Source organism: Scatophagus argus, chromosome 7, assembly GCF_020382885.2.
Source record: "Scatophagus argus isolate fScaArg1 chromosome 7, fScaArg1.pri, whole genome shotgun sequence".
NCBI lineage: Eukaryota > Metazoa > Chordata > Actinopteri > Scatophagidae > Scatophagus > Scatophagus argus.
The window spans coordinates 14804203-14831721 of record NC_058499.1 but is presented as its reverse complement, the minus strand read 5'-3'; the positions used below and the strand labels follow the sequence as shown (position 1 = coordinate 14831721).

The following is a 27519-nucleotide window of genomic DNA, read 5'->3' as shown; positions in this document are numbered from 1 at the left end:
CTGCTGCAGTCCAATCACAACTCACATTAATTTGAAGGAATGCATGCTGACTGTGATTGGCTGTGAGCAAAATTATACAAAATCTGATTTTTACTACATCTGTGTACAAAAAGGATGAACAAATGCAGGTATCATTTGACTGGAGAAGTGTATCCTATGGTATTGTGGGGCTGAACATATCCTATCTGATACAATAGCTGCTAAAAATACACATCTTTGTTAAGCTTATAATATAAAATTTTTGTACAATTTGAGTCAGAAAAGTGACCAATCAACTCAGAAAGTATGGAATTAATCATAGTTAAATCAATACTTCTGACACTAGTAAAAGGAAAAGAAACACAATTTATCCTTCCCAATAGTAGGAGTGTATTTCGATGGGTGTTGTATTGGGTTTTCAGTAAGTGAACAACTTCCATATTTGCAGGGTGTTGACACAGTAATACAATCACCTGTGTTGTGTAATGCAGTTCCAAACCCCTGGAGTACTACATTTCAGTAGTCTGGAATGTATTTTTTTGTTTGTTTAGATGTATATGAAGTGTTTATACTAGATGTATATAGAGAAGCAGAAAACCCAGTAACTGTTGTGGGAGGGTGCACTTCCATGCTTTTACAAAACAACAGCATATGTAGGCTTACGTGAAACAGGAGAGGTTGTTGGATGTAATACCAGAGAATACTGGACTGGAGGGGTGGTGCGAAATTGTTAATAATGTCTGTTGCTGATGTTCTTTTGGTCAGATAAATTAAAATATGCCACTAAAATGCATCAACAGATACAGAACAGCTTTGGCGTCTGTTATGTGGCCCACCAAAGTAAAGTCTCTGTGTGGCTGATACTGTGGTGTTTGGAAACAGAAGTAAGCGGGTGTTAATACTACAATCTATGAGAGTTGCCTTAAAAGTAGTTTGTGGACGCCCTCAAGATCACCCACCACTAAGATTTATCAATTATCGGTATAGTCGCTGTTGTTATCTGTTTATCAAGTAATGTAGCCAAGTGATTCTCAGTGCTCAGTTTTGGAAGTGTTAAATTGAACTGTTGCACAATGTGGATGGTGGTGCACACTTGAAACACACATGCACACACAGACACACACACACACACACACACATGCACATGCACATGCACACACACACAGACACTCACACATACCTGTAGTGTTGAGGATTTACCATGTCCTACTGAGCTGCAATCACCTCGGATGCTAGCATTATTGTTGGCACAGTGGGCATTTTGCCACCATTTAGAGTCACAAAGAACAACACACAGTGGAGTACACACATGTAGACACACACAGACGGATTAGTGCTCGCAAACACACTGTGTACACAGTGTGGACAGTGTCAGTGTTGTGCAGCCTTATAGACAGACTGTAGGTGTCTGATGGTCTGGTATCACTTCTGTGCTTATTAGTTATTGCGAAGTTGTCGTGTCTGCTACTGGTGGTGAAGTGAATACAGTAGGGAATGCTCAGTGGATTTCACTACAGCAGTGGTGACAGACAATCAATAGAGCTCTAATAATTAGGGGGAGAGTTTGAGGATCCTGCACAGCATGAAAGGGTAAACAGCTCTTCCACTTTTTGACCCTCCTTGTCTGAACAGCTGATTGCTTTTTCAGACTGGTGCTGTTGGACCGTGGGAGCACAAATCTTACACTTCAGCCACATCTCACATTCTGGCAATTCTGGCAAACGACCATCCATGATGTCAATTCTGGTTGAAGGCACAGCCAGATCAATCTGACTTAGCTTTTACCACGTGAGTCGTGGGAAAAGCTCTCAGAGTGGACTCCCTCTCCGTGCTCGGCCAATGACCGTTTCCAAGCATAGTCAATGGAGAGCAGGAATCAACATCATCAGACTTTACTGAGCCTAAGCTGGAAGTCCACTTGGCAGAGACACAAACACAGCACCTCATTAAACTCGAAACTCCCATCGCTGCCATCATGCAGCCGAGCCTCGATGCTGCAGCACTGATGGAGATCTCTAGAGCGTTGATGTAGGAAGGCTCTAATTGCTTCATGGTAATGTGGTGCCTCTGCATTCCTGCTGTTTCGACAATAATCCAATCGGCACTGTATTATGTGCTGTGTAAAGAGGTTTGAGTTATGCTTGGTAAAAGTGGCGTATTGATCGACTGAATGATGGCGGTTTGCTGTTTGAGCATGCTTTGCCTTCTCTTTTTGGCTCTCTCTCTCTCACTCTGTCTCTCACTGTCACTCACACACAATCGTGTGAATGGATTTGGCTATCACAAGTGATGACTCCTCACTCAGCCTCTTCTGTTCCATTTCCTTTCCCCTCCCACTTCCTCTGATACACTTTGTAGCCTCCAATCTGCCATCCTTCTTTCTTTTTTTTCCAGCCCCTTTTTTGGGCTCTTTCTTTCTCTGCCTTCCTGCCTTTTCTTCTCGAGTGCCCTATTTGGCTCTGATGACCTCTTCCTTGATTCTCTTTCTCTTCCTCTCCCTCCCTCCCTCCCCCTCTTTCTCTATCTCTCGCTCTCTCTCTCCCTCTCTCTCTTTCTCTGCAGGTACTACCAGGCAGCCTAAGGAAGGGGAGGTGCCGGGGGTGGACTACAACTTTGTAAGTGTGGAGCGTTTTATGGAACTGGAGCAAAGTGGAGCCCTGCTAGAGAGTGGAACCTATGAAGGTGAGTGTTGGGTGTGCTGTGGCCGCTGTGCAGGAAACATTATGTATCTGTGAGACAAGCACAGGTGCTTGGGGAGTAAAAATGGGAGCATATGTTTCAGTAGACCTATTTAACTATTTTTAAATTTAATCTGCCGTCTTGTGCTACTGTGTGGATATCTTTACTTGATGGATCAGGTGTGTCAGGGGATGCTCTTACACACAGATTAAGTAAACAAAATGAGTCTTAATGCACCGAGTCATGTATTACAGCTTCCTCTGGTGGTTTTTGAACGGCTGGTTGACTACTTCTGTGTGGGTTTGTGTGTGTCAGCTGGATGAATGCCATTTCCAAGTCATGTCAAGTCTGTGCATCTGCTTTGCTACACTGTCAGGGATACATCTACAGATGGGGGATTTGCTGGTTCATTTGCCCAGTAGCAATTTTTGTGAGCATGTGCGGCTGAATACACTCACAAATTATGTGTGAATGCATGCGTGTGTGTTCCTTTTTACATGTGCTCGTCATAATTGTGTGTCTTTGCGTGTTTACAGTGTATGTTTCCCTTAATGCAGTGCTTACTTATGCCCACTGGGGAAAGTTGTCTCTTTTTGGGTGGCTGCACTGGAGGTGCTGCAACTTTGTAATGCACATTTAAATAACAGAGAGGAGAAGGAAGAATGAGAGCGAAAGGAGCCAAGAGAGATTTAGAAGGCAGTGAAGAAGGCATGAGTATCATCAAGAAACTCTTCAAGATAATAGTGGTGCTTTTGTGTGCAAGTGTGCGCAAGGCTTGGTGCACATGAAAGCTTATGTATATGGTGATGTACATGAGTCACAACTGTGCATGAAGCCAAGATACCTTCAGGCAAAACCAGAAGCATTCCGGATTGGGGGAACATTGCATTTTTAAAACCTGTGTGGTGCATAAGGAGGAACCCTGGACTAAACTTATCTCAGTATGCCTTATGTTCTGCAGAGCATCTCTTCAGGTTTTCCTTAAGCTTTCACAAGGTGGGCGCTCGCTGCCTGTGCAGTTTCATATTTGTGTCTTTGTTTACACGTGCCCGTGTGTGCAGATTTTTATTGTGTATATATATATATACTGTATATATATATATTGTCACAACATGATAAATCTTTGGTGGGTAGCAGCATAAGTGTACTTACTGAAGAAGTGGTGTCTGTGATATAACCTTTCATAATATCTATCCACCTCCTGCTTGGATGAAAGTAAACTGATGTCTGTGGGCTCTTAACTGCTGAGCCTCCTTTTGTCCTTTGTTACTGCCTCCTTCCCTCTTCACTGCTTCAGAACGGTTGTGCTCTTCCCATTGCCCCTGTCCTCTCTCTGTGTTTCCTCATTGTGACCCCCCCCACTCCTCATCACTTTGAGGGTAAATAAAAGAAAACATCTCTGCTTCTCACTCACACTCAATGTATAATCACTGAATATGTTTCCCAGACAGTGACAGTGTCTGAAATTTTATTATTGTTTAATGAATATATTTAGAACGGTGATGAAATTTTAGAAAGCAATGAAATCACAGAAGCTTCGGTGTCAGTCATAAAGACAGAACTATATTTTTGAGATTTTGAGGATGTTTCAGTCTTCATTTACATACCCCAAGGGCCTTCATGTATTGTACTTTTCTTTTCACTGTACTGTACTTAAGTTCTGTCATTTGCCTTTTTTTTTCCCAAACAGCAGTACCATTATATTACAGTGGGTGTGGAATGTCAGACACCCAGTGCTATTTTTATGTTGTGCTGCTATTCTTGCTGTTGCGCCTCCAAACACCAACATGGGCGGAATGACGCAGCTGAGGTTGCATTTGTACAGATCCCGTGGTTCTGTACAGTTTTGGTGACCATTTTATCATGAAATTGTTCCTGTTGTTGCTAATCAAATCCACACAGGCATTATCTTTTGCATTCTATCAAACAGTATCATATTTTGTGTCGTGTAAGAGGGCTATTTATAGAAATACTACATATAAGCTATACTGTAAACAAATTGCTGAATGCCATAACTGTAGACAACACACAGTTAATGGCAACATATATTGTCCTCTGGCTCTGTAGTTGTACCCCAAAAGCACATTATCATTATGTTCCAAGATGGGTTTATGCGCTTCATTAAGCAGGGAAATCACAGCGACAGGGTTTTGTTAAGGCCTAAAACACTCATTTATCTCAAGAAGGGACACCATCTCCTTTGAGACGTATTTAGAGTACTGTATTTATATTTAGAATTTATGCTGTTTAGTTATTTATCAGTTGTCGGTTATTATTCATGGAGAAGCTAAAATCTCCCCCAACTCGTCTGCTATTGAGGATTCAATTGGTTATTAATAAAAACCCAAGCTGTAATCAACATGTCATTATGACTAATGTGTCTCTCGAAACACATTGTCCCACATCTGTCCAAAGCAACAATTGTAATTTTGGAAGAGTCAGCTTAATTAAGATGAACAGACAGCTGGTTTGGCCTTTGAGAGCAAACAAACGAGTGAGTCGTCTAATTTAACATGGCAGCACTGTAAAAGTTGCATTCAGCCCAAAAAGTACATTGAAAGTGAGACTGTGTCTGTGCCGCAATGTGGATCTATTGATTAAAACAAAACCCAAAGCACATTGTGACTCAGTTTTCTTTTTCTAAATGGATAGATAGATAGATATACTTTATTGATCCCAGGATGGGAAATTACAGAAAATCAACAATACAACAAAAGGTAGTTCAACACTTTTGCCAGTTTGCTGATGTGCTGCTTCCATTTAACGTTTTATCCTCAACAGAGATTTTGTAAAGGCACGCAAAGTAATAATGGTTAACTCCGTGAATGTCAGCAACATGGTTGTTCACGTGTTAGTATGTCCTGTCATAAATGTATCTAAATTTGGACCTTTTAACCCTTACTTCTTTTATTCTTAGTCACACAGTTTCCCCCCAGCGATCAGTAAAGTGTTTCTGATTCTGATTTACACTGACCCAACACGTATGCCAAATTGAAACCTGCACTGAGGCAGAGTTGAAGGTCTGAACCTGATATATAACCTGGAGCCAAGTTAAATGCTGTAGTTTGCGAAAGATGTGGAGGGCAGATGAGTGACTAACAGCGATAATATTGTGGATATCAAAGCTTTGAATTTTGTATCCTGCCTGTTATATTTTCATATGTTTTTCTACACTCATTGAAGAGCTAGGCCCAGCCTCAGTAATTACTGGGTAGTAAATTAAGAGCAAAATTCCTGGATGGCTGACATATATATTATACATGAAATGATCAGGTAGAAGCACAGTAAGGACATGGACTCCCGCATGGGTGCTTGTGCTCCCTACTGTTCTCAATAGGATCTTGATATTTTTTAATCTTTTCCCCCCTTTTTATTAGAACACCACTTTGTATGTTGTTTAACTCTTGATTCCACATTTTTGTTTAGGTGGGATCAGAAAGGGTAATTGAGGAATTTTTAATGTGGAAATAGGCCACTTTACTTTTTATAGTTCATATCATTACAGCATTTGTTGTTGTTATATTTTAAAACAAAAAATAACAACAAAGTAATTTTGGATCCAGTTTGGGTCAGTTTATGTTTTAATGCAGACATGCAGACAGACCACACAGCCATATAGTTTTACACAGCCAAAAGTTTTACATTTTCAGTGGTAGTCATCTTTTTTCACGAGCAATAAAGCTCCACTCTGCCTGCTAGACGGCATGTTACATCACCTGAGAGCCCTCTTTAGTCATACATGTGGCCTCTAACGCAAATGCCGCTGTGCCTCTCTGCCCTCAGATAACTTTTACGGCACACCGAAACCTCCAGCAGAGCCGTCTCCTGCAGCACCTCCTCTGAATGTAAGTGAGGCCTTGCTGCCTGGAGCCCGGCCCAGCGCCCAGGGCAAGAGGAAGAGGAACCAGTCAGTCAGCAACATGGAGCAGCGCGCCAGCCTGGAGCCGCCCGAGGAGGAGGAAGAGGAGAGCCCGGTTGTCAATGGCAACGGGGTGGCCATTACACCAGGTACTGTAGATGACAGAAAAAAAACATCAAATTCCTGTTTTGATGTTTTCTAGCACATTTTCCATCTACTTGTGACTGAAATTAGATTCAAGCACGGTCTACTTCACAAGTGCCGTGACCATGATGAAATTTTCTAACGTTATATTTAGGTGATGGGAAAATGTATGAAGGCCTGTGCTGTCCCCTGGGTTATTTAATGCTGTCTCACTCGTATGATTGAGGAAATAACCAGACAAACAAGTCTGTTATAGCAGTTGTTACCTTTTCTTTTTATTGTCTCTAACAGATAAATCAAGAGTCTCGTCTCTCTTGTAGTTCAGCTTTGTGTCTGCACTTTCTTGAAGTCCAGCCCATGCAGATGTCTACAAATCTGACAGCAAACTGTACCCTGACCAGTCGTTATAGATGTTAACAGACTCTGCTGGCATGAGTGTGAACTGCAAAGGTTCTCAATAACCTTATATAACAGAATACACAAGGGCCCCGTAATGTCTCCACTAGTATCATTGGCCATAGAGTCATGTTGGCTTCAGCTCCTGTCTCCCTGTCCTCTCATTTCGCTGTCTCTCCTGCTGTCTTTGCTCTCCCGCCACTGGCCTTTGTCCTTGTTTCTATTAATATCCCAACTCTCCCCCCCTTTTTTCTCTCCTCCACCACCCTCTTCCTTCTGACCTCTCTTGCTTTTTTCTTAGTCTCTGTGGTGCTGTCCCTTCTGCCCTCTCTTCTTCTTTCTCCCATCTGTCTTTGTAGTCTGTGTTGTCTCAGCATGTCATATTTTTTCTGCTTTATTCCCTCGCTGTCATGTGTGCCCTATTAACAAGACTACAAATCTCGATAATTAACACGTGAATTTCCCCGGTGCTGGACTAATAAAGGCCTATCTTATCTTATGATCCCACATGAAAAGACCAACATCAAGAATGAGAAGTTTCAGGACAAAATGACTTCCTAACTTCACCTGTAAAAGAATTATCTATAGAACTGACTCTGGTGAACAGCTGAGTGCTATTTGGGGACCATTTTTAGTGTGTGTGAATAAAGGTATGGACTCATAGTCTCAGTAAGGACTGTGACCAAACATTTACTTTCTTCTTCATATTTCTTCTATAAGAGTTGTTACAAGCTGATATTATATTATAATTTGATCCTTGTTTAAATTTCTTGTCTTTTTTGTCTTACTGATTTTGTTGGACCTACATTATATTAGAAGTTCCAACAGTAATATTCAGGGATTACATAGTTTGATGTTCCTCTTCTCTGTCACATGCTCAGCACCCGCTGACTTAGATGCCACCAGCTTTTCCCCTCACTTTAAAACCTTTTCTTGTATTTTCCTTGTATTTTCTGACTTAGTCTCTGACCCCTGAAGTCTCTGTCTTTCCCTGTTTCTCCATTTCTGACATCCCCATGTTGTTTTCTTCTCATGCTCATTGTCCTCAAACCCCATCTCTCCCCCCCCCCTCCTCTCTCTCTCTTTCTCTCTCTCTCCCTCTCTCTCTCTCTCACCCTCCCTCCTGGGGGTTCATAGCTCTGCAGTGGCTCCGCTCTGACTCATCATGCATGGCGTGTGTAGTGTGCATCCAGGTCTGCATGTGCACACAAAGTGTATGTGAGAATAACTGTGTGTGTGTGTGTGTGTGTGTGTGTGTGTGTGTGTGTGTGTGTGTGTGTGTGTGTGTGTGTATACACTCCACAGAGTCCAGTGAACATGAGGACAAGAGCACAGATGCCTCTGGGGAGGTTGCTGCTGAAGCGTCCATCCAGGCCCCAGCCTCCACCGAGCCCCCCACTGAAGGAGAGGAAGCTCCAAAATCTTCCTCTGAATCCCCTGCCAAAGTTCCAGACGTGGATGAGGAGGAGCTGGGTCCACTGCCCGACAACTGGGAGATGGCCTACACCGAGAAGGGGGAGGTCTACTTCATCGAGTGAGAACAAAAAGATCCTAAATAAATCTGTTTTGAGATCTTTAAAAGAAAAAGAAATGATTTCACTCTCCAAGACAGTCTGCAGCTGTTATAGGTGGTTTAATATTTAAAAAAATAATGAACCCTCTTATGTTTAAAAATAAAAATACTTAAATCCAGAGCCAATCTAATGCATCTCACAGAGTGAAGCTACTTTAAAAAACATAGTTCAGTGTTTGGCTGCGTATGTAAACTTTATAGCACTGGGCTTTGTGTTAAATAGTTGATGGAACTGAATGCTGCTAAGCAGACACACACACACACACACACACACACACGCACACACGCAAGCCTTTGCCCTTTCTACTGACCCTTACTAATTAGTGGCTAAGGGCTAATTAGTGTATTAATGGACATTTAGTTTACCTTAGAAATCCCAGTTTCTCTTTGCCCCTGCCCACCCACCCACCCACGCACTCACCCACACACCCACACACACACACACACACACACACACACACACACACACACACACACACACACACACACACACACATTGTTACATACAGGTCATTAGTATCACTTTGCACTCATTTCTCGCTCTTATCCTCTCTGTCATTCTCTCCCTGACCTCTGTTTGACCCTTTCCTCTCCTTATTGCCTTCATGTTTCACGTCTCTTTCTTTTCCTCCAGTCACAACACCAAAACTACATCATGGCTGGATCCTCGACTTGCAAAGAAAGCGAAGCCACCAGAAGAATGCAGGGAGGACGGTGAGTCTGAACGACCTGTTTAACTGTTTGCCCTGTTGTTTTGTAAGCTTTTGTTTCTGATTGTCTGAGTCAACCTCATCTTTGTAGTGTGTCTTCTGCATTTCCTGCTCTATGGGTGCTTGTGTTGTCTGTTCCCCGCTTACTGTTGCAGAGTGTTTTCCTTCCTTGACAAAAAGAGCACAAAACATAGTCTGTCGTTAGAGGCGTTTGTTAGTCTGCTGTTGGTCTCCCTGTTCTCTGCCAGGTTAGGGAGCAGTGGGCTCATGTAAAGTGGAGTTTTGAAATCCAGAAAGAATAAACTTGACAATTAAATTTACCTTTTTAGATGTGTTGTTGAGAAGTGATTATTAGCAGAGAATTGGCGGAATGTGCAGAGAGGAATGTAATCGTTTCATCCAATATCCTTTTTTGTGGTTCATAATTAAATATCTGCATTAGTAACTGATTGAAATTAGTCAATCAGAGTAAAATGTTACTAAAAAATAGCAACATATACAAAACAAACCCTGGCCAACATCCATCCTCTAGTTGGGTGCATACAGTTTAAACATATATTGACACAACCTCTTCTTACTCTGAAGACATGTTGCATGTCAAAATGTTAGTTGTTACAGCTTTTTTAAAAAGCTATAGCTATAACTGTTTGACTTCATCACCCGAGAACAAAACTGTTATATTTAAGGATATGGCTGACATTAATTGTCTGTCCAGTTTTTAACAGATCCCATAAAAAGACCCAAATCGAAAGTGTCTATTCTGTGTCTCAGTGTTTTGACTTTCCTGCTCGGTCTGTACAGTTAAACTATAGGCCCGTTTGTCCTGTTAAAGATGTAGTTTAAAAATAAAAATTAAATTATAAATGTGTGGTTTCATTTCCATAAACAGCTTGGCATTATTTTTTATCAAATGTTACTCAAGCTGGAGAAAATACTGCATTTATTTGGTACTGCTTTCCAGAGCCCCTTTGGTTCTCTGGTACACTAGTTCACAACTTCTTTTTTTGTTGTTGACAAGGTCACATGCTCTTCTGAGAAATATGCTATTTTGTATAATAACAAATAACTAAGTCCAGTTGCATTCGATTGAATTTCCTTGAGATAACCATGACCTGGATGAATGAGAATATTCACAGGCTATTTTGTATATTAAAAATCAGATTCATCTTGAGGCCCTCTAAACTTGCTTTAGTTAGTCTTTACAGCAGTGAGATGGTGTATGTGGGACTGAATGACTCATTTATGTGTTTTTAATAGTTCTTGGACAGGCTATGTCAGGCTTAGGATTTGCAAACCTGTCTTGTCTTTAAAGCTTTGTTTCAAATTGAATAAGGTGAAGCGCGTGTGGGGGGTTGTTAATTGGTTTAATGGTTTAACGGCGGTGTACTCGCATCTAGTCCAGTGCTGATGTCAGTCATGTAGATGAAGTAAAGTTTCCAGTGCTGGTTCACTGTGATCAGATGTATAACACTGAGGCGATCTCACATCCCTGATGCTGTCACAGCCGTTGGTCAGCGATTAGTTTGTGATGTGATTCACCAGAGCGAGATCTGAATCGATACCTTCTCTACCTCTCCCCTGTTCTCCATCTCTTCAATTCTTTCCATCCTCTATTCTCTCCTCTGCACTCTTTCACCTCATGTCTCCCTCTCTCTCTCCCCCCTTTCAATCTGCCTCTTTTCAATTTTCCTCCTCTCTCTCGCCTTTTCTCTCCTACCTTCATTCTCCATCTCTCCTTCTCTTCCTCTGCCTAGTAAAGGGTCGAACTGTGACAAGAATTCTAATAACACTGTTCAGCTCTACACAAACACAAACTCTCAGTACAGACACACACTCACACACAGACAGACACACACAGTACTGTTGTCAATTCACAGGCCCTTTTCACAAACATGACCAACGCACTTCAGCTTCGTCTTGGCAGAGCAAAGATTGGGTTTCACCAAAGTCAGCGATGCTCAGGCGCCAAGTTTCTGTCGTCTGTGGCGCTCTGTGATCACTTATTTTTTGATTTAATTAATGCAACAGCTTCCTGTTTTTTCAGCTTCTGTCTGTGATCACTTCTGCATTTATAGTTTTTAAAACAGTACCAGAGTGGTCTTGGTGAAGGACAGACATTTATACCAGAAGGGTCTTGGCCTCAGTGTTCATTAAAGGGTGATTACAACCAGAAATATTTATTAAATAACAGGAAAACTTTTTCCTTAGTTCCTGTCATATTCACCGCTGTATAGACATATGTCCGTGTGTCAAGATCAGGTTTGTGTTATTACAAATATCAATATGTGAATTAAGGGTTTTGAACAGAGCCTGTAAGTTGCAGATTTAAAAAAGTAATTCACCTTAATTATCTAGTTAGCAATTTAGAAATCGAAATAAGTCTAGTCTTCCTGTCTGAGGACAGTGAGATATGTCAAAGACAACACCTGTATTGTACAGTTGGCCTTATCAAAAGTCAGTCCCGTAAGAGGAAAAGGAAGTAGATACATGAGCCATGTTTATGAAAAGTTTATGTATATCCATTTACTGCCCTTCGCCTCTGTCTTCTTCTCTGTCCATTTGTCTGGAGTTTTATTTGCTGTGTGAAGTTGTTTTTCTGTTCTGATCTGCCCCCTTCTATCTTTGGGAAAGCAGCAGTTAGAGGAAGTTAATTCTTAAGCTATCACCACCGGCAGAGGATTTTGAATCAAAGGCTGTTAGCAAATCGTTTGTGAAGGTCCTGGATGACACATCACATCCTCTCGCAGTACCTTTGAATTGATGCCTTCGAGAAACAGCTTTAGTAGAGACAGGAAATGTTCTTTTTCTCTATTACAAGTTCAGCAGCCACATGGATGACAGAATGATATAACCCAGCATGCTGCTCATTGCATTATTCACTCTGTTAGCGATTTCTTTTAATGATCACAGTCTGCTATAGCTCTTTCTTAGGTGCTGCACTGCCTCTTTTCTAATGTTTACACTTTTTGCAGTACATCGAGTGATTATTTAAAGCCAGTTTTCCATTTTTGCTCCCTAATGTAAAGAAGGTTTTAGAATGATGAAAACTACGTGTCCTTGCATGGAAGCAAGGATGTCAAATTTTGCTAGGAGAGTGAATAAACAATAAATGTGGGAAGGGAACAGCAGTTTTGCTGTTTTTTTTTTACTGCCCATCTGCCTGAAGTATTTGAGTCCCACAGATAGGAAGGAGACAGACATTCAGACATACTTTGATCAGTGCTGTTTTTGCGTCCTCCCTCTTCTTATTCCCCATCCGTTGCTTCCATCTCAAGCATGTATGGTCTTTTTGCTCCACTTCCTTTAACATTTCATATCCTCATTCACTATCCCCCCACCCTACCCCCTGGCTGCATTTTGGGTGAATTTCAGGAGACGCTTGTTTTTTGTTGACGTGTTTGCGCAAATGTGCAACTTTTGTGTGCATTGTGTTGTATCTATATGCTGATGCTGACTCCCAGAGTTCAAAGACTCGTCACCATAGATCTGGTTCGCTTGCAGTCTTTTTGTCAGGCAAGTCTTTTGTTATGTAACGCTTCTCTCTCGCTCAGAAGAAGCGAATACAGAGGGAGACAAGCTTCAAATCATGGCAAGTGTTGGTTGCAATTCTTGCTTTGATACGTGCTCAATCTGAATGCCAGTTTCAAAATAATCTCAGCGCTGTTAAAGAAAATATGCTGCTCCTGCTCATTTAGAGGCAGGAATTCTCACTGAGCCCAGTGACACAATGTTGAAGCCCCGTCTGCGGCAAGAGAAATATGGAATACAGAGAATCAAGAAATAAGAAGCGACAAGAAGAACGAATATAAGAAATGGTGGAGTTAGAGGGAATAATGATCATGATACAGGGGTGCCCTGCCAGTGTTTCTCCTTGAGAAGAGCAAGAAGCAAGAAATAGATAAACAGAGATGGAGAGAGAGATGCATATGATGAGAGTTGAAGCACATGCATCCACTGTCAGACAGGGATGGACTTGTGCTTGAAGGTTACCTCTGAGTTACATCACTGTTATTACACAGTCCTGTCTGGACCTGAACCACTGTTTCAGTTGTTCTCACCGTCTTACTTCCACATTTCAGTTCTCTTTTTCTCTTTTTGTTTCTATAGCTCTTATTTCACAAAGATGCACACAAAGCTTTTTTTTCCACCCTATGCATCCTATGTTGAGACACAAAACCTACACAGTTTATGTTGATATGACAATGCAAACGTTGCATTGCGTCATATAATTTGAGCTGTTGATTTTGAACAGCCGAGCCGCTGATGATGTTCTTTTCTTCTAGCATACATGTGCAAAATACGGTCTTCAACGTCCTCAAAGAAAAATTAAATACTCCCCAACCATCAAGGAGACAACATTATGTTAATGAATGTCAGGTGAATAAATTGCTGTTTAGTTTGGATGAATGCTTCAAAAAAGAGACAAAGTGACTCCGAGTATTGTGTTTTAAGCGAGAGTGGGCATCTAAATATTTCGTTACAAGTATCTATTCAAAGGCAGTATGTTTGATGTGCCAAGAGAGCATTGTGGTGTTCAAGCAAAACATTATCAAGAGACATTTCTCAACCAACTATGCCAAGTATGCCGTACGCTCCTCATGATGGGAAAGAGAAGAAAAAACCCTGAAACTGTGATCCAATTTGCCAGGAAGAATATTTTTACAAAGCAGTCGGCCATCCAAGAATCACCCAAAAAAGTTAGCTACATGCTGTCATACAGGCTTGTGAAACAGAGTGAGCTTTTGTTTGATGGTGGATTTTTTGAAGGACTGAATGGTAGAGTCAGCTGGCATACTGTGTCCAGACAACAAAGGTCAGCTCCAAAACATCCCAGTTTGCTATAATAAACAGCTCAGCTCTTTGTGGCCCATTACTTGCTTGATGTTGACAGCATGGTCCTCTGGGAAAAATAAAGTTACCCATCCCTGATCCAGCAACAACATTTTATTATAAGAACAATTAATCTAATAAATTAATGACGTTCTAATTAGCCTCAGTTGTACTTTGTGTATAGCTAATAATCAAATGTCCTCATACTACTATGCTAAACTATGGTGAAAAATGGTAAATGTTACATCTGCTGAGCATTAGCATATTAGTATTGTCATTGTGAACGTGCTGGCTCCTACAGCCTCTGCTGAAATTTAAATATGTCATCTTGAGATTTGGGAAAATTTGATGGCCCTTTTTTCCACTTTTTTCTGACATCTTATGCCAAATGATTTATCATTTCATTGAGAAAATAACTGTAAGAGGAATTTGTGATGAAATTACTTGAAGCCTTGCAGCCCTAAATAAATATGAGCTTTAGGTTTTGTTTTTTCATTTTTATTTTATTTATTTATTTATTTTTCAAAAAAAAAAAATTTTTATTTGAGTTTTTTCTTGAGCTAATGGTTAATTATGTTTTTCCATGAGTCAGATGAGTTCATTGTATCCATTCCTGGCTGCCTGTTGGTCAGAGAGACTTTGTGTGAGAGGCAAGATGAGTCATCTAATGCAGAGGAATCACAATTAGACTTCATATCAAGACAGACACCAGTACAAATACACATAAACAAGCACCCAGACACACAAGCAATCCCCTCAGTGTTCATACTATACACAGACACATAATGAGGTGTTTCATATAGTGTCAAAAAGGATGATGGTTTCACTCATTCAGGCACAAAAAAGCACAGTTCAGCCGTCTAACGGACGCAACTGCAAATATAGACTCATATGAATGCATCAGAACACACACACAAACACTCTCTCTTTCTCGCTGTATTTCAGCAGCAGGAAATAGAGACAAGACAGAGCCCTCAGCTCAGGCGAGGAAAAAAAACACACTTCCACTGGTGGTTTCCATGGAAACTGTCTCCCTTTCACTTTAGGGGGAGGGCAAGCGACTAGTGGCTGAGTTAGGCTGACATTTAAGGTGGCTCATGGACAGGATGGGAGGGAATTTAAGGTGGTTTGAAGTGTGAATCCATCTGACTTTTCTGCCTCAGTGATGAGAAGGGTCGTCTGAGGCAATGGCAGTGCAGTGCAGGCAGTTTGAGCAAACAGTAAAGCAGAGCAGTGATAATTGCGGAGTGCACTCCTCTCACCTTGGGCTGCACAGTCAGCTTGCTCAGCAGCCAGGACACACACTCAGACACACACATTCACACACGGATTATTGACATCAAGATCACAACTCTGTTCATAATTACATTACGGCGTGAGGGGATGATGCCACAGTATCAGTGTCACACAGACCAAATAATTGTAAAAATAATAGAGCTGGGGATTTGTGTGTGTGTGTGTGTGTGTGTGTGTGTGTGTGTGAATATCCAAACTTTAGCATATAGGGTAGTGTTTTGGCATGGGTATTATTGAAATATTTTCTGTACTTTTGCCAATGCAGGTTTGCTGCATAAAACATAAACAAAATGTGTTGCAATGATTTGCAAATCATTAACAACATATATTCAGCTTAATACAATACGAAGACAATATATTTAATGTTGTACCTCATCACCTTGCTGTGTTTATTCTGAATTTGATGCCAGTGACATGTTTCAAACAACTTGTGACAACTAAACAACTAAAGTCTGCTACTAAAGTTGTGGATTCCTCAATAACACCTGTTTGAAACATTCAACAGGTAAACAGGATAACTGGTAGAAGATGTTGTCATGATTAGGTATGAATGGAACATCCCTGAAAGATTCAGTCATTCACAAGCATACCTGTGAGGCTCACTGCTTTGTGAAGAACTGAGGACAAATAGTCCATTCATTTAAGAATGTTTTTCAATGCAGGGGTGCAAGGAATTTAGGCATTTCAACATCTACAATCCATAATGTCATCAAATGGTTCAGAGAATCCAGAAACACTTAAATGGCAAGGCCAAGAACTAACAATGAATGTTTGTGACCTTTGGTTCCTCAAGCAGCACTGCATTAAAAGACCATATGGCTGATTAAAGGGTATTACTGCATGGGTTAATCACTGATGCAACAGTTGCAAGTCAAGACTCTACCATCCGAAGTGAAAGCATCGACACTATTCAGAAATGCTGTCAACTTCTTGAGCTCACATGAGATGGACTGACACTAAGTCAAACAGTGTGCTGCGGTCTGTCCACCACATTTCAGATTGTTTTGTTAAATTATGAGCGTCATGTCCTCCAGGCTCAACGGAGGACCATCCAGATTGTTTGCAGCACAAAGTTCAAAAAGTCAACATCTGTGATGTTATGGGGGTGTTAGTGCCCATGGCATGGGTTACTTGCACATCTGTGAACGCACCATTAATGCTGAAAGGTATGTACAGATGCAACAAATGCCGTCATCCAAACGTCTTTTTCAGGGATGTCGTCTGTACACAATACTGAGCCACATTCTGCACTGTTACAACAGTCTGACGTAGTCATGAAAGAGTGCAGGTACAGACCTTTCTCCTATTGAAAATGTGTGGCATTCCTGTTGTTGTACATCAAGCAGGAAAAAAAAAAGAAAAGGCGACTGTTAGTGGCATGGCTTGGGGTTGTTGGCTCCATGGATGAGTTGAGATGAGATGTTTTGAAGTTTTATTCACATTATATTTAGTTACATTCCTGACCAAACGTATTCACGTAGTTACATTCCTAGGCGACCGTTTGAAACACACCGCCACCATGATTAAATTACGTTTTCCTCTTGGTTTGAATATAGTTGGAAACATTTGTGATAAGGTAAGTACATAGTTCAACAAAATATATAACAAAGGTCAAATTGTTTTTAGATTTTTTTTGTAAAGATGTTACATGTTATATCAAGTCTGGTTAGGAATTTGCTGTAATTCCCTTTCCTATGTGTGACCAGTACACACCTTTCCACACAAATCAGAACACATCCTCTGACACTTTATATCCACTTTGTCTCACTTATTTTATTCTCCTCACTTCCTCTTCTACTGCCAAGGTTGTCAGCTCATATGTGTCTATGTGCATTATGTGAATGTGTGTGAGTGTGTGTTTTTTTCTTAGTGTGAGGTCAGCATCAAACTACGCTTATTTGTCATCTGTGTTAATTCGTATGAAATTAGCATTCTTCACCATTCGTCATGTTTGCTTTTTTTTCTCGCCCTGTGAAAAAACCCACTTGCGGACGCAGTCATGAATTTCATGAATTAGACTCTCTAATACAAGACATGAGGATGAATTGAAATGAGGAAGGAAGATAAACCTTACAAGAATTCTTGCTGCTGAATGCTAATCTGAAGCGCTCTGTTTCTAGTTCAGGTTTGCGTGGGTGGGGAACGGCTTGATGATGATGGACTGTTACTGTTGGTGTATGTGTGTGTGTATTTGAACATAAGCTGAGCCTTATAGCGCAAGGTCAATACCCTTGTTGTGTTCCTTGCGCCCAAGTGAAAAGCTGAACATGAATGCTGAAAACTAAAGCATCCTGAATTTTACATACACCAGCAGAGGGAGCTTATTATAGTGCACTATATATTGTGTTTGTCTATAAAAAGTTTGGAGTGGTGAAACAGATGAATAGACCATAGAGTGCAGGAATTTCAACAGTGCCTTGACCCAGTTCTCTTACGATGGAGAACGGAGAGGTAAATCAGCAAAGAGATGGATGAAGTGAGGAGGGAGACGGTAAACACAGCAACTGTAGAAGCCATCCAATGCAAAAATGAGTGGATGGGTGGATGAAATGAAAAAAATAAAGTCAAACATGAAGTATGGTGCAGGTATTTGGCCTAAGATTTGTGCACACCCACAAAATGAAGAGAATGAAAGACAGAGAAGGCAGGATGAGATGTGACAGACGATTTAAATGTTCTTTTCTGTTGATGTCTGTGTTGTGATTCGTGTCTCAGTGAAGAAGCCACTGCTGCAGATCAAAGTGTTGTCTGTCTATTAAAGGAGCACTTTGGGAGCATCTAGCTGTGAGCCCTGAGATTCATGTTGTCTCCCTTCAGTGGTTCAATTTAGTGTCTACATCTCCTTCTCCTGCTCTCAGCATAAACTGACTTCATTTCCCTCGTCTGTTTTCCCCTTCCTCTCAGAGCTGCCCTATGGGTGGGAGAAGATAGATGACCCCATCTACGGCAGCTACTATGTAGAGTAAGTCTCCCTGTTGACTTGGTTAACTCAGCTACTTTGTAGTAAAACAGGAAATGCAGTTTTATGGTTTACAATGCCTCTTTATGAATTATAAATGACTAAATTCTCATTTCTTTTTTATGTTTCACTGCTTATTTCACTGAACTTTTACAGAGAAATGCTCGTCTGTGTGGACTGTCTGGAGAATGCTGGTGATAAAACCTGTTCACAATTGCTCAGAGTTGAATAATAATAATCTGTCTTGATATATAGCTGATATTTGATTTGCAAGTACATGAAAATTTGTTCTAGTCCAACCCAATTTAGTTGTAATTGGACATGAAAAGTAAAGAATAGTTACAGTTTCAGGCTCTTGCTGCTTAACTATTTTAGGTTTTCCTACACTAAATAGACAAAAGTATTCAGACACACTTGTCTGTTATTGAATTTAGGTGTGGTATGGGGCTGGTTTTCAGGGGTTGGGCTCAGCCCTTTCCTTCCAATGAAGGGAAATCTTAATGCTTCAGCATTCCAAGACATTTTTAACAAGAAAAGTCCATAAAGACATAGTTGGATGAGTTTGGTGTAGAAGAACTTGACTGGCCGACACAGAGTCCTGAGCTCAACCCCATCAAACACCTTTGGGAGGAACTGGAACTGAGATTGTGGCCAGGCCTTTTCATCCAACAACAGTGTCTGACCTCATTGTTGCTCTACTGCACGAATGTGGCAAACATTCCCACAGAAACACTCCAAAATCTTGCTGAAAGCCTTCCCAGAAGAGTGGAAGCTGTTATAGTTGCAAAGCTGTCTGTGTATTTAAAATGCGATGTCATTGAAGTCCCTGTTTGTGTAATGGTCCCAATACAGCTGTACCAATAATTTTGTCTATACAGTGTAGCATTTTGTTGTCATTACTTTGGAAATATCATTGTACATGCTAGACATAGAAAATGTCATAGAATATTATGTGTAGCAACATTTTAAACTAGCCAACAGTATATCTAGTAGTTAATCTTAAACCATCTGGACCCTCTAGAACAGTAGCAGCTTTACCCTATCAACCTATCAAGCTATTATGGCTATGATGTTAGCACCCATTAACATTCAACAGAAACATTAGCTGTTGAATGCTAAATGCTGGGACCTTAAACTTGCCAGATGCTCATAACTCTTCACCAGAATGTTGTTTTGGGTCAAGTTTGTGTTGAGCTAACACATTGCTTGAGTGAGCCGGAGCAGCTACCAACCACGTTACATGTAGTTGCAGGTGAGAGCTAAAGGAACTTAACAGTACACAAATCAATACAGTGAGCTGTAGAGCTTTTGATTCTCAGTGGGATTGACAGGACAAGCAACCCTTTCTCCTGACAGGGAGTCATTTGACTCAATGTTAACACCTAGAATATTGATTAGCAGAGTTTAAACGTGTCAGCGATTTAACATATGGACAGGCAACATTTGCTTCTTAAATACGTTTTGCTGAAAATACTTTTTGAATACAAAACTGGGTTGTGTGGTATTACTATTTTTGCCTTGAGGCGTTTAGTTAGCCCTTTCCATTATTTGTAACAATGCACTGTATTTTCAGTCACATCAATCGAAGGACTCAGTTTGAGAACCCGGTCTTGGAAGCCAAGAGGCGCCTGGAGCAGCAGAGGCAGATGCAGAGCCAGGGACTCTCCGCGCTACCACTCCCCACTATATACAGAGGTACAAATGGAATACTACAGCATGTACAGTCCTTAAATCAAAGCATGCTGACATACAGACTTGCACAAATGTGAAAATGCAAGGAACGCAGAAAGGAGGACATGCATGGAACATAGCCGTACTCTTCATTCCATCAAGGACTCTGGAAATTCATGTGCTAACACAATGTACAGGGTGGAATGGAGATTGCTGGCAGTGCAGGGGACAGAGAACATGCTCACCCTGAGGCCCGTAGCGGGCCATCTAGGGTTCGCACATGATGACGTACTAGACTAGTACATAATGTTCTGCTTCATTTGAGTGAGATCTGCACATCTACAGTGAGTCAGCTTATCAGAAATTAAGGCAAATGTGTTGTCATTTGTGTTTTTTTTTGTGTACAATAGGCTCATTCCGCTCAAACTTCACATCAAACTTTCAAGTAAAATGTTACAAACCTAATGTCCAACATTTTTAAATACTAAGGATATCTAAAATATCATACTTCAATACCTTCTCTCCTCCTGCAGAGAAGCCATTGTTTACGAGGGACCCAACCCAGCTGAAGGGCACCTTCCTGTCAACAGCCCTGCAGAAGAGCAATATGGGATTTGGCTTCACGATTATAGGAGGCGACGAGCCCGATGAGTTCCTGCAAGTGAAGAGTGTAATACCAGACGGACCCGCCGCGCAGGACGGAAAGATGGACACAGGTAATTATGTGTTCCAACGCAGAATTTTGACCAGTGCGGGGGAAATAAATTGGGGTTTAAACAAACTACAAGCTGTCATGGTTGTCACTGCCGATACTGTAATGCTGTGTTTATAGAAATGCTTAAGCACAGCCTCATTATTCTGACACCTAAACATTATGGACTTTAATTTCCTGCCAAAACAGATCAAGTGCAAAGGCCTTTTGCTGGCAGAGTTTCAATTTCACTCAAGCTGGTTTTTATGTGACTATTGGGTAATTTCTTTTAAAAATTCATGTACCTGAAAGACCAGGGGAGTGCAGTAGAGCAGTGGTTCTCAAAGTTTTCTCTTCAGGGACCTCTAAAACCAAAGATTCCAATTTCCTAAGATTTTGCCCAAAGATCCTCCATCTGAAAAGAATTTTGCTTGTAGATACATAACACAACCGCAATACTGCACTGGTCATGGGTTTTACACTAACTTTAACTGTAAAATCCATGCCCAGTAGAGGCATACATTCTGTCAGTGTGTTACTTACGGAAGTACAGTAAAAATAAATTATTTTGCTTTTTGCTGTGGATCCCAAATGAACCCACTCAGGGGACCCCAGTATGAGCACTGCTGCAGCATAATGTTAGCATCCAGACTTGTGTCTCTGCCCGAACACTTCATAGCATAAGAGCAAGTGCTTTAGTCAGTGTTATGGCTCAAGCTGGCAAAGGACACACACACACATTCACTCTAAAAGTTATTCATTTCCCCATGGGGACTTGCACTTTGTCGTTATAAGGTAGGTAAGTCCCCACATGTAGCTGTGCAAACAGGTTTTCGTCCCCATGAGATCATTAAAACACACACACACAGACAGACACACACAGCAACAGTGGAGCATCATTGTTCCAGTAAGCAGTGATTGAGGTTAATATCAAATATGTTTTGAGGGTTGTTAATTGAAAGGTGTCTGCACCAGTTGTCACTTGTAGTCCAGGATTGTTTGTGTAGCCTCAGTTTCCTCCACTTTGGATTTTATTGTGCCAGGCATAGACAAAGAAAGCTGTAATAAACCGTTGTTCGATGTTTTGACTTTCTGAGGTCTACTTGTCAGCCAGTGATCCAAGTTAAGCACAACATAGGGTGCTGTTCTCTTGTGGGTCTCTATTGATTGAAACCTAACATTAAAGTTTGGGTCTTTGGCCTGCCTTGTGGTGACTTGTGCCATTTTTGCTGCCAGCATTTTGTCTTGAGTGCATTTCAACATTTTTGAATCTGTCACAAATGAAATATAATAGATAATGGCCTCGCTGATGTGAACAAAACTGCAGTGATACTTAAAGAACTGTTGAAGCACATCTTTTAAATGAATAACTTTCCACATCCCCAGAAATATCAATTCATCTTTAAAGGGGACATCATTGGCCCTTAGTGGCATATTTGGGCTGCCCTATATTTGTGCCTGTAGGACTGTGTGTCCTAGACGAGGATTTCATTTCCCACTCAACACACACTCTGTCCTCTGTCAGTGGACTGTAACAGTCAGTTTTTAATGGGAATGAGAGTAACTAATTTGATTGGCCGTAACCGACAGCAGCCCACACAACACGTACTTCATTGGGAGATTCATTCCTGCTTTTACAGCAGCACTGCAGGTACAGTATCACTACACTAGCTGCAGTTGCCATGATATTATCAAAAATCTGTCACAGTCAGGTCCACCGGTGCCATAAAATTGTCATATACTTGTGTTTGTGCTTTGATTCATAAAATCAAAAATCTGTAACATCCATACAAGCAGTAATTCAGTCTCACGTGGCTTACTTAGTGTAGTATTCAAATGCAGTTTTCTTGAACAGATAACAAGTTGCTACCTGTTCATTTTATTGTATGTTGTTTTGGATGAAAGCATCAGTTGGCAGACTTGCATGAAGAACAAGGTTCATGAAGAGTGTGCTATCGGTCTATTCTCAAGATCCTCGAGGTTACAAAGCCTCATTTTGAATCTTTCAGAGAAACAACCCTTACTTTATTTAACCTAACCTTAAAGAGCTGGTGTTAGAAAAAGACAAAGGCTCAGGAGGAGCTGCGATACAATGCTTTATATTTGCTCTGCTCTGCACTTGTGAGCTGACCCCATGCTTGGCACGACTGGTGTCTGAACTGCTCATTTAGAGCTCATTTCAGAGCTGGGAATCCTCCTTCCTACTCCCAGCTACTGTTCTCTGCTTTTATGTCTCTCCCTCTGCCTATCAGCGTCTCTTTTATCTGGATTCCATCTCTTTCTATTTTATCTCCACTTCTCTCTTTGTCTCTCTGGCTTATTCTTTATTATGCTTCCTTATCTCACCATGTCATCTGACACTTCTCCTCTGTTTTCAGCCTCAGTATATTTTCATCCCCTTTCTCTCTAGATTCTCTCTCTTCATCCCTCTATCCTGGTCTGTCAAGCCTTTCCCTTTCTCTGTTCTGATTTCTCCCTTCCTAACCCACTCCTCTGCTCTGTGACATTGCCAGAGCTGCTCACATATATGCATGGACACACACACACACACACACGCACTGGCTGAGATTAGCTGGCCTATTTGAGCTGTGCGGCATTGCTCTTAGGGATTGTATATGGCTGCGCATGTGACATGTATGGTGTATGTTTATGCATACACACATGCTCATGGGAGTGTGTGTGCATCAGCATGTGTGACAGAGTGCCTCCAGAAGTGTGAAATAGAGGATTTGAGGCAGCTGCATTTGTCATGGGGCTGTAACTTTAAAGCTGAAATCCATAACTTTCCGCTCGTTCAAACTACAGGAGAGATGACAGAGTATCTAGTGTTGCATTTGTGAAGTTGTTTCACCTCAATTTAAGTATATTTCAGGTAATGATGAAATCAGATAGTAGAGCATATCACATGGCAGCTTTTTTTTTGCTCACACAAGCTCATAATCAGAGAAATACATTTTTAGTATTTTGCTTCCAGCTGGTCACCGGAGTAACATCAGGCAACATCAGTATGCATCACGCATGATCCAAGACTCCGTTACTACTTGTGAGTGTGACTGCGTACACCGATTTAAATATCTGAGATGTTTGTGATTAGACTCTGTGGCTGCCAGAGTGCACCAGATGGCTGTCACGCCTAAATACTGACCCTGTCTCTCTCCCACCTCTCTGTCTCACACATACACTTTAGAAATTGTGTGCAGTGACAGTGAACTAATGTTGTAGTCCTATGTGACACTTGAGAGGGGGACAATGTTCTTTTTTCTGTGTTGCTACAGCATGTCCTGATGCTGCTGAGATTTGACATTTATGGCAACAGATGGTGACAGGTTGTATTTTTGCAGCACAGTATATGTACACATGAAGCCTTGAGACCAGGTCATGTGGTCTGCATAACATGTAACACATGTAAGCACAGTTGGGGGTTAATGTGACCGAAGTTGTTGTGTTCCTCCTGTCTTCTGACTCCTCAGGTGACGTCATTGTCTACATTAATGACATCTGCGTGCTCGGCACCACACATGCCGATGTGGTCAAGCTTTTCCAGTCTGTACCGATCGGTCAAAGTGTCACCCTCGTGCTCTGTCGAGGCTATCCTCTGCCCTTTGACCCCGAAGATCCAAGTGGTGCTGCAAGTACCTCCCTGACACCCATCGGTCTGGAGCACCGTCCCCTGGTGGTGAACGGCCGCGGCAGCTACGACCCCTACCTGGAGTATCTGTCGCTGAGCTCCCAGCTGCCTCCTCAGACTCTGGGCCAGGGTGGAGCCCCTCACCCAGGGGACACACATCTGGATGGTTCATCACTGCCACCCACCACACCCGGTTCAGCATCGGCCCTCACTCCCCACGACGACAACGTGTCTATGGCCTCCTCGGGAACCGCAGCTGTTGCTGGGACAACATCACAAGGGGCAGAGCTTCTGACAGTTACAATGGTGAAAGGGGCGGAGGGATTTGGGTTCACCATTGCCGACAGTCCCACTGGTCAGCGAGTAAAGCAGGTGATGTATGATTATCTGTATTTATTCAACATAAACAATCCAGAAATGACAGGAATCCGACCTGTTTGATGTTTTAGCTGTGTTTCAGGAAGTGAATGGATCCTTTCAAAAACATTGTAATGAATGAAGACCAGACTGTCCTGAAGAAGCTACCGAGCAAAAAATCCTAATCTGCTAGCTTTAGTTTGTAAGGAATTGATAAACTGGAGGACAAATTGCATTGTAACATGCTATTTCTCATCCCTGTTGTATTTGTATAGTAAAACATATGCACTAAGTACAAAACACAAAACATCTGTCTGCGTTCAAGACTTATTTTTCTTTAAACAAATGTTGGATAATTGTACCAACCTGCAGTTGGGTGGTCCTGTACACTTTTGGAAACTGCTGAAATAATCTCATCCCGCTGATAATTTTTTTAAAGAACATGGCAGCATTAGAGGATAAAAATCAATTAAAGTGTGCAGTAGAGGTTTTTTGTTACCACAATATCAAATCATAGTAAGTTGCATTTTCTGACAGCGACGTGTTGTTGTGGTACAGGTGCTGGAGCCAGGCTCACAGGGAGCATCAGGGCTCATAGAGGGAGACCTGATCCTGGAGGTGAACCAGCAACCAGTGGCTGCGGCTGGGCATGGACGAGTGGTGGAGCTGCTCAAAGAGTGTCCTGTGGGAGCTGAGGCGACGCTCCTCATACAGCGAGCAGGAACAGGTGAGAGACAGACTTGTTTCTTTTCTGCCCTTGTACAACTAGTGCTAAGTAAACCAGATATGGTACAGATTAATAGTTAATGAAAGTTGATAGTTACATAGTACTTTTTGATAGATAAAGCATATTTTCTTTTGGAATGACAATAACATTTGTTTGCAGGGATGTAAGTATCATTTATTTCTCAAGTCAGATTTCAGTTCTCTAATTCATAGTGATTGGCCTTGGTCTATTTATGTGAGCAGTGGTGGCAAGATTGATTACAGTACAATTAGTATAAAATCACAAGTGGCAGTTTGGTGCCTTTCAAAAACCAAGATAATTTTAGCAAAAGTAGAAAAGGGTCCAGTGCAAGAGCAACTGCCCAGATAAATATAAGCTGTCTTCTGATTGAGATGCAATTATGTCATGTTACTGTTGCATCTTCAACCCCAGCTGCAGCTTTGCAAGTAAGGAGTCAAGCAGAGTTGACAGCGAGAGCTGAGAGAGCAAAAGAGATTTTGATTATGATAATTTTCAGACCTGCTCTATTTTTGAACACATTCAAATCACAGGGGCTGTTTATTTGGAGTTTTTCAATTCTGTGGAAGAGATTTTATTTTTGGAATATGAAATAGTTTAGAGGCTAGAAGAATAATTCTCCTCGGTTCAAAAGTAGGTAAATTATTATAGCATTTCATGAAATAACAACAGGGTTGTTTTTTTTTTCAAAGTGTAATAATTAAGGATTATTTCACAGACCAGTGATTTCCTCATGTTGAGTCAGAAAAAATTAGGATACTTGACGATTGCATAAACAAAAAACTACAGGACAATGTTGTGTTTCATATATTTCACGTGTGGTGATTTATACAGAAAATGGACACAGATATTAAACAGTGTAAGCAGATGTTTCAGTGTTTTCAGTATTCTCCAAATGCCACTTTGCCATCAACGTCACGTCAACATTCCACTGAAACACACCAGAGCAACACAGAAAAGTGTTTTTAAGATACAGAAAATCAAAAGCTGGTAAAATTTAAAATGCAGTGGAGAGTTGGCATGAGAGGGAGAGTTTGTCTCTGTGGGTAGGGACGACACCGACACTGCTGTGGGGAAGCAGTTTCCTTCCCACTGGGGCCACTCATCCTCAGAATAAATGCAGTTGTTTTACCGTAATGTGCTTTGGACAGAAATGACTTCAGAGAGTGTCATCTAGCTGGCAAACGAGCTGCCCTGGTTGGCATGATGCTGTTTGCCTACCTGCACCGACTTTAGTCTCTGAAATCATTATGCTTCGATTGTACAAACTGTGTTTTGCTTGTGTTCTGGATTCACTAATGGTCAGTTCTTTTGTGTGTGAAGCTGGGTTTAGGACAACTGTAACTAAGAGAAACCAAAAAGCTCTTCATTGTTGCGATATTCAAATTCTCAGCCGTATCTCTACACATTTATCCATGATTGACCACCCACCATCCTGTCTGAGTCTGAGGGCCCGTCTGGAAATCTATTCTTCTAGATCTTTCTCAGTGGTACATTGTCTCCTCCTCCACCCACTTGAAGCAGACATTTCATTTTGACTGATTTTGTTGTTGGCTGCCTGTGTTTTTAAACAGAGAATTCAGCCGTAGTGTTGATCCACACCTGCACAAATTCAGCACTTTGCCTTCCTCTTGAAGTGAAAAATGCTTATGGCCATATGCCTTCAGTCTAAGAAAATAAATCAAAATGGAGTTACACAGTAGCAGAGAAGAATAATGATGGAGAACTTCATAGTGGGGAAGTTCAGAGTGATTATACTGCTGCCAGAACAAGATGGACTGTGGCCATTTTTCCTGTTTCTGCTAGGATTGTCCACCTGCATAGAAATTAAACCGCACCGTGAAAGCTTTATTTGTTCGACATGTGATCTTGCACTCATTCTCTAAAAGGTGTTTGGGTCGCAGGGTCAAAACTTGACTTGATAATTACCCACAGCTGCCTTATACTGCTAAGCCCTCAGCTACCTGAAGAACACACACACTAAGGTCCACAGTGATGAACA

At 41.4% G+C, this 27519-nt stretch overlaps 1 protein-coding gene across 11 annotated transcripts in view; it reads left to right on the top strand.

Moving 5' to 3' along the window:
- LOC124062071 (membrane-associated guanylate kinase, WW and PDZ domain-containing protein 2-like) overlaps window positions 1–27519 on the top strand; it is a 76018-nt gene that overhangs the window by 32316 nt on the left and 16183 nt on the right. For all 11 annotated transcript variants that reach the window (XM_046394539.1, XM_046394538.1, XM_046394537.1 and 8 more), the window contains 9 exons: window positions 2542–2661; window positions 6442–6666; window positions 8363–8591; window positions 9265–9344; window positions 18371–18428; window positions 19999–20120; window positions 20630–20812; window positions 24258–24787; window positions 25331–25499. In XM_046394539.1, the coding sequence (XP_046250495.1) occupies window positions 2542–2661; window positions 6442–6666; window positions 8363–8591; window positions 9265–9344; window positions 18371–18428; window positions 19999–20120; window positions 20630–20812; window positions 24258–24787; window positions 25331–25499 (1716 nt within the window). The remainder of the gene's footprint in view (window positions 1–2541; window positions 2662–6441; window positions 6667–8362; window positions 8592–9264; window positions 9345–18370; window positions 18429–19998; window positions 20121–20629; window positions 20813–24257; window positions 24788–25330; window positions 25500–27519) is intronic.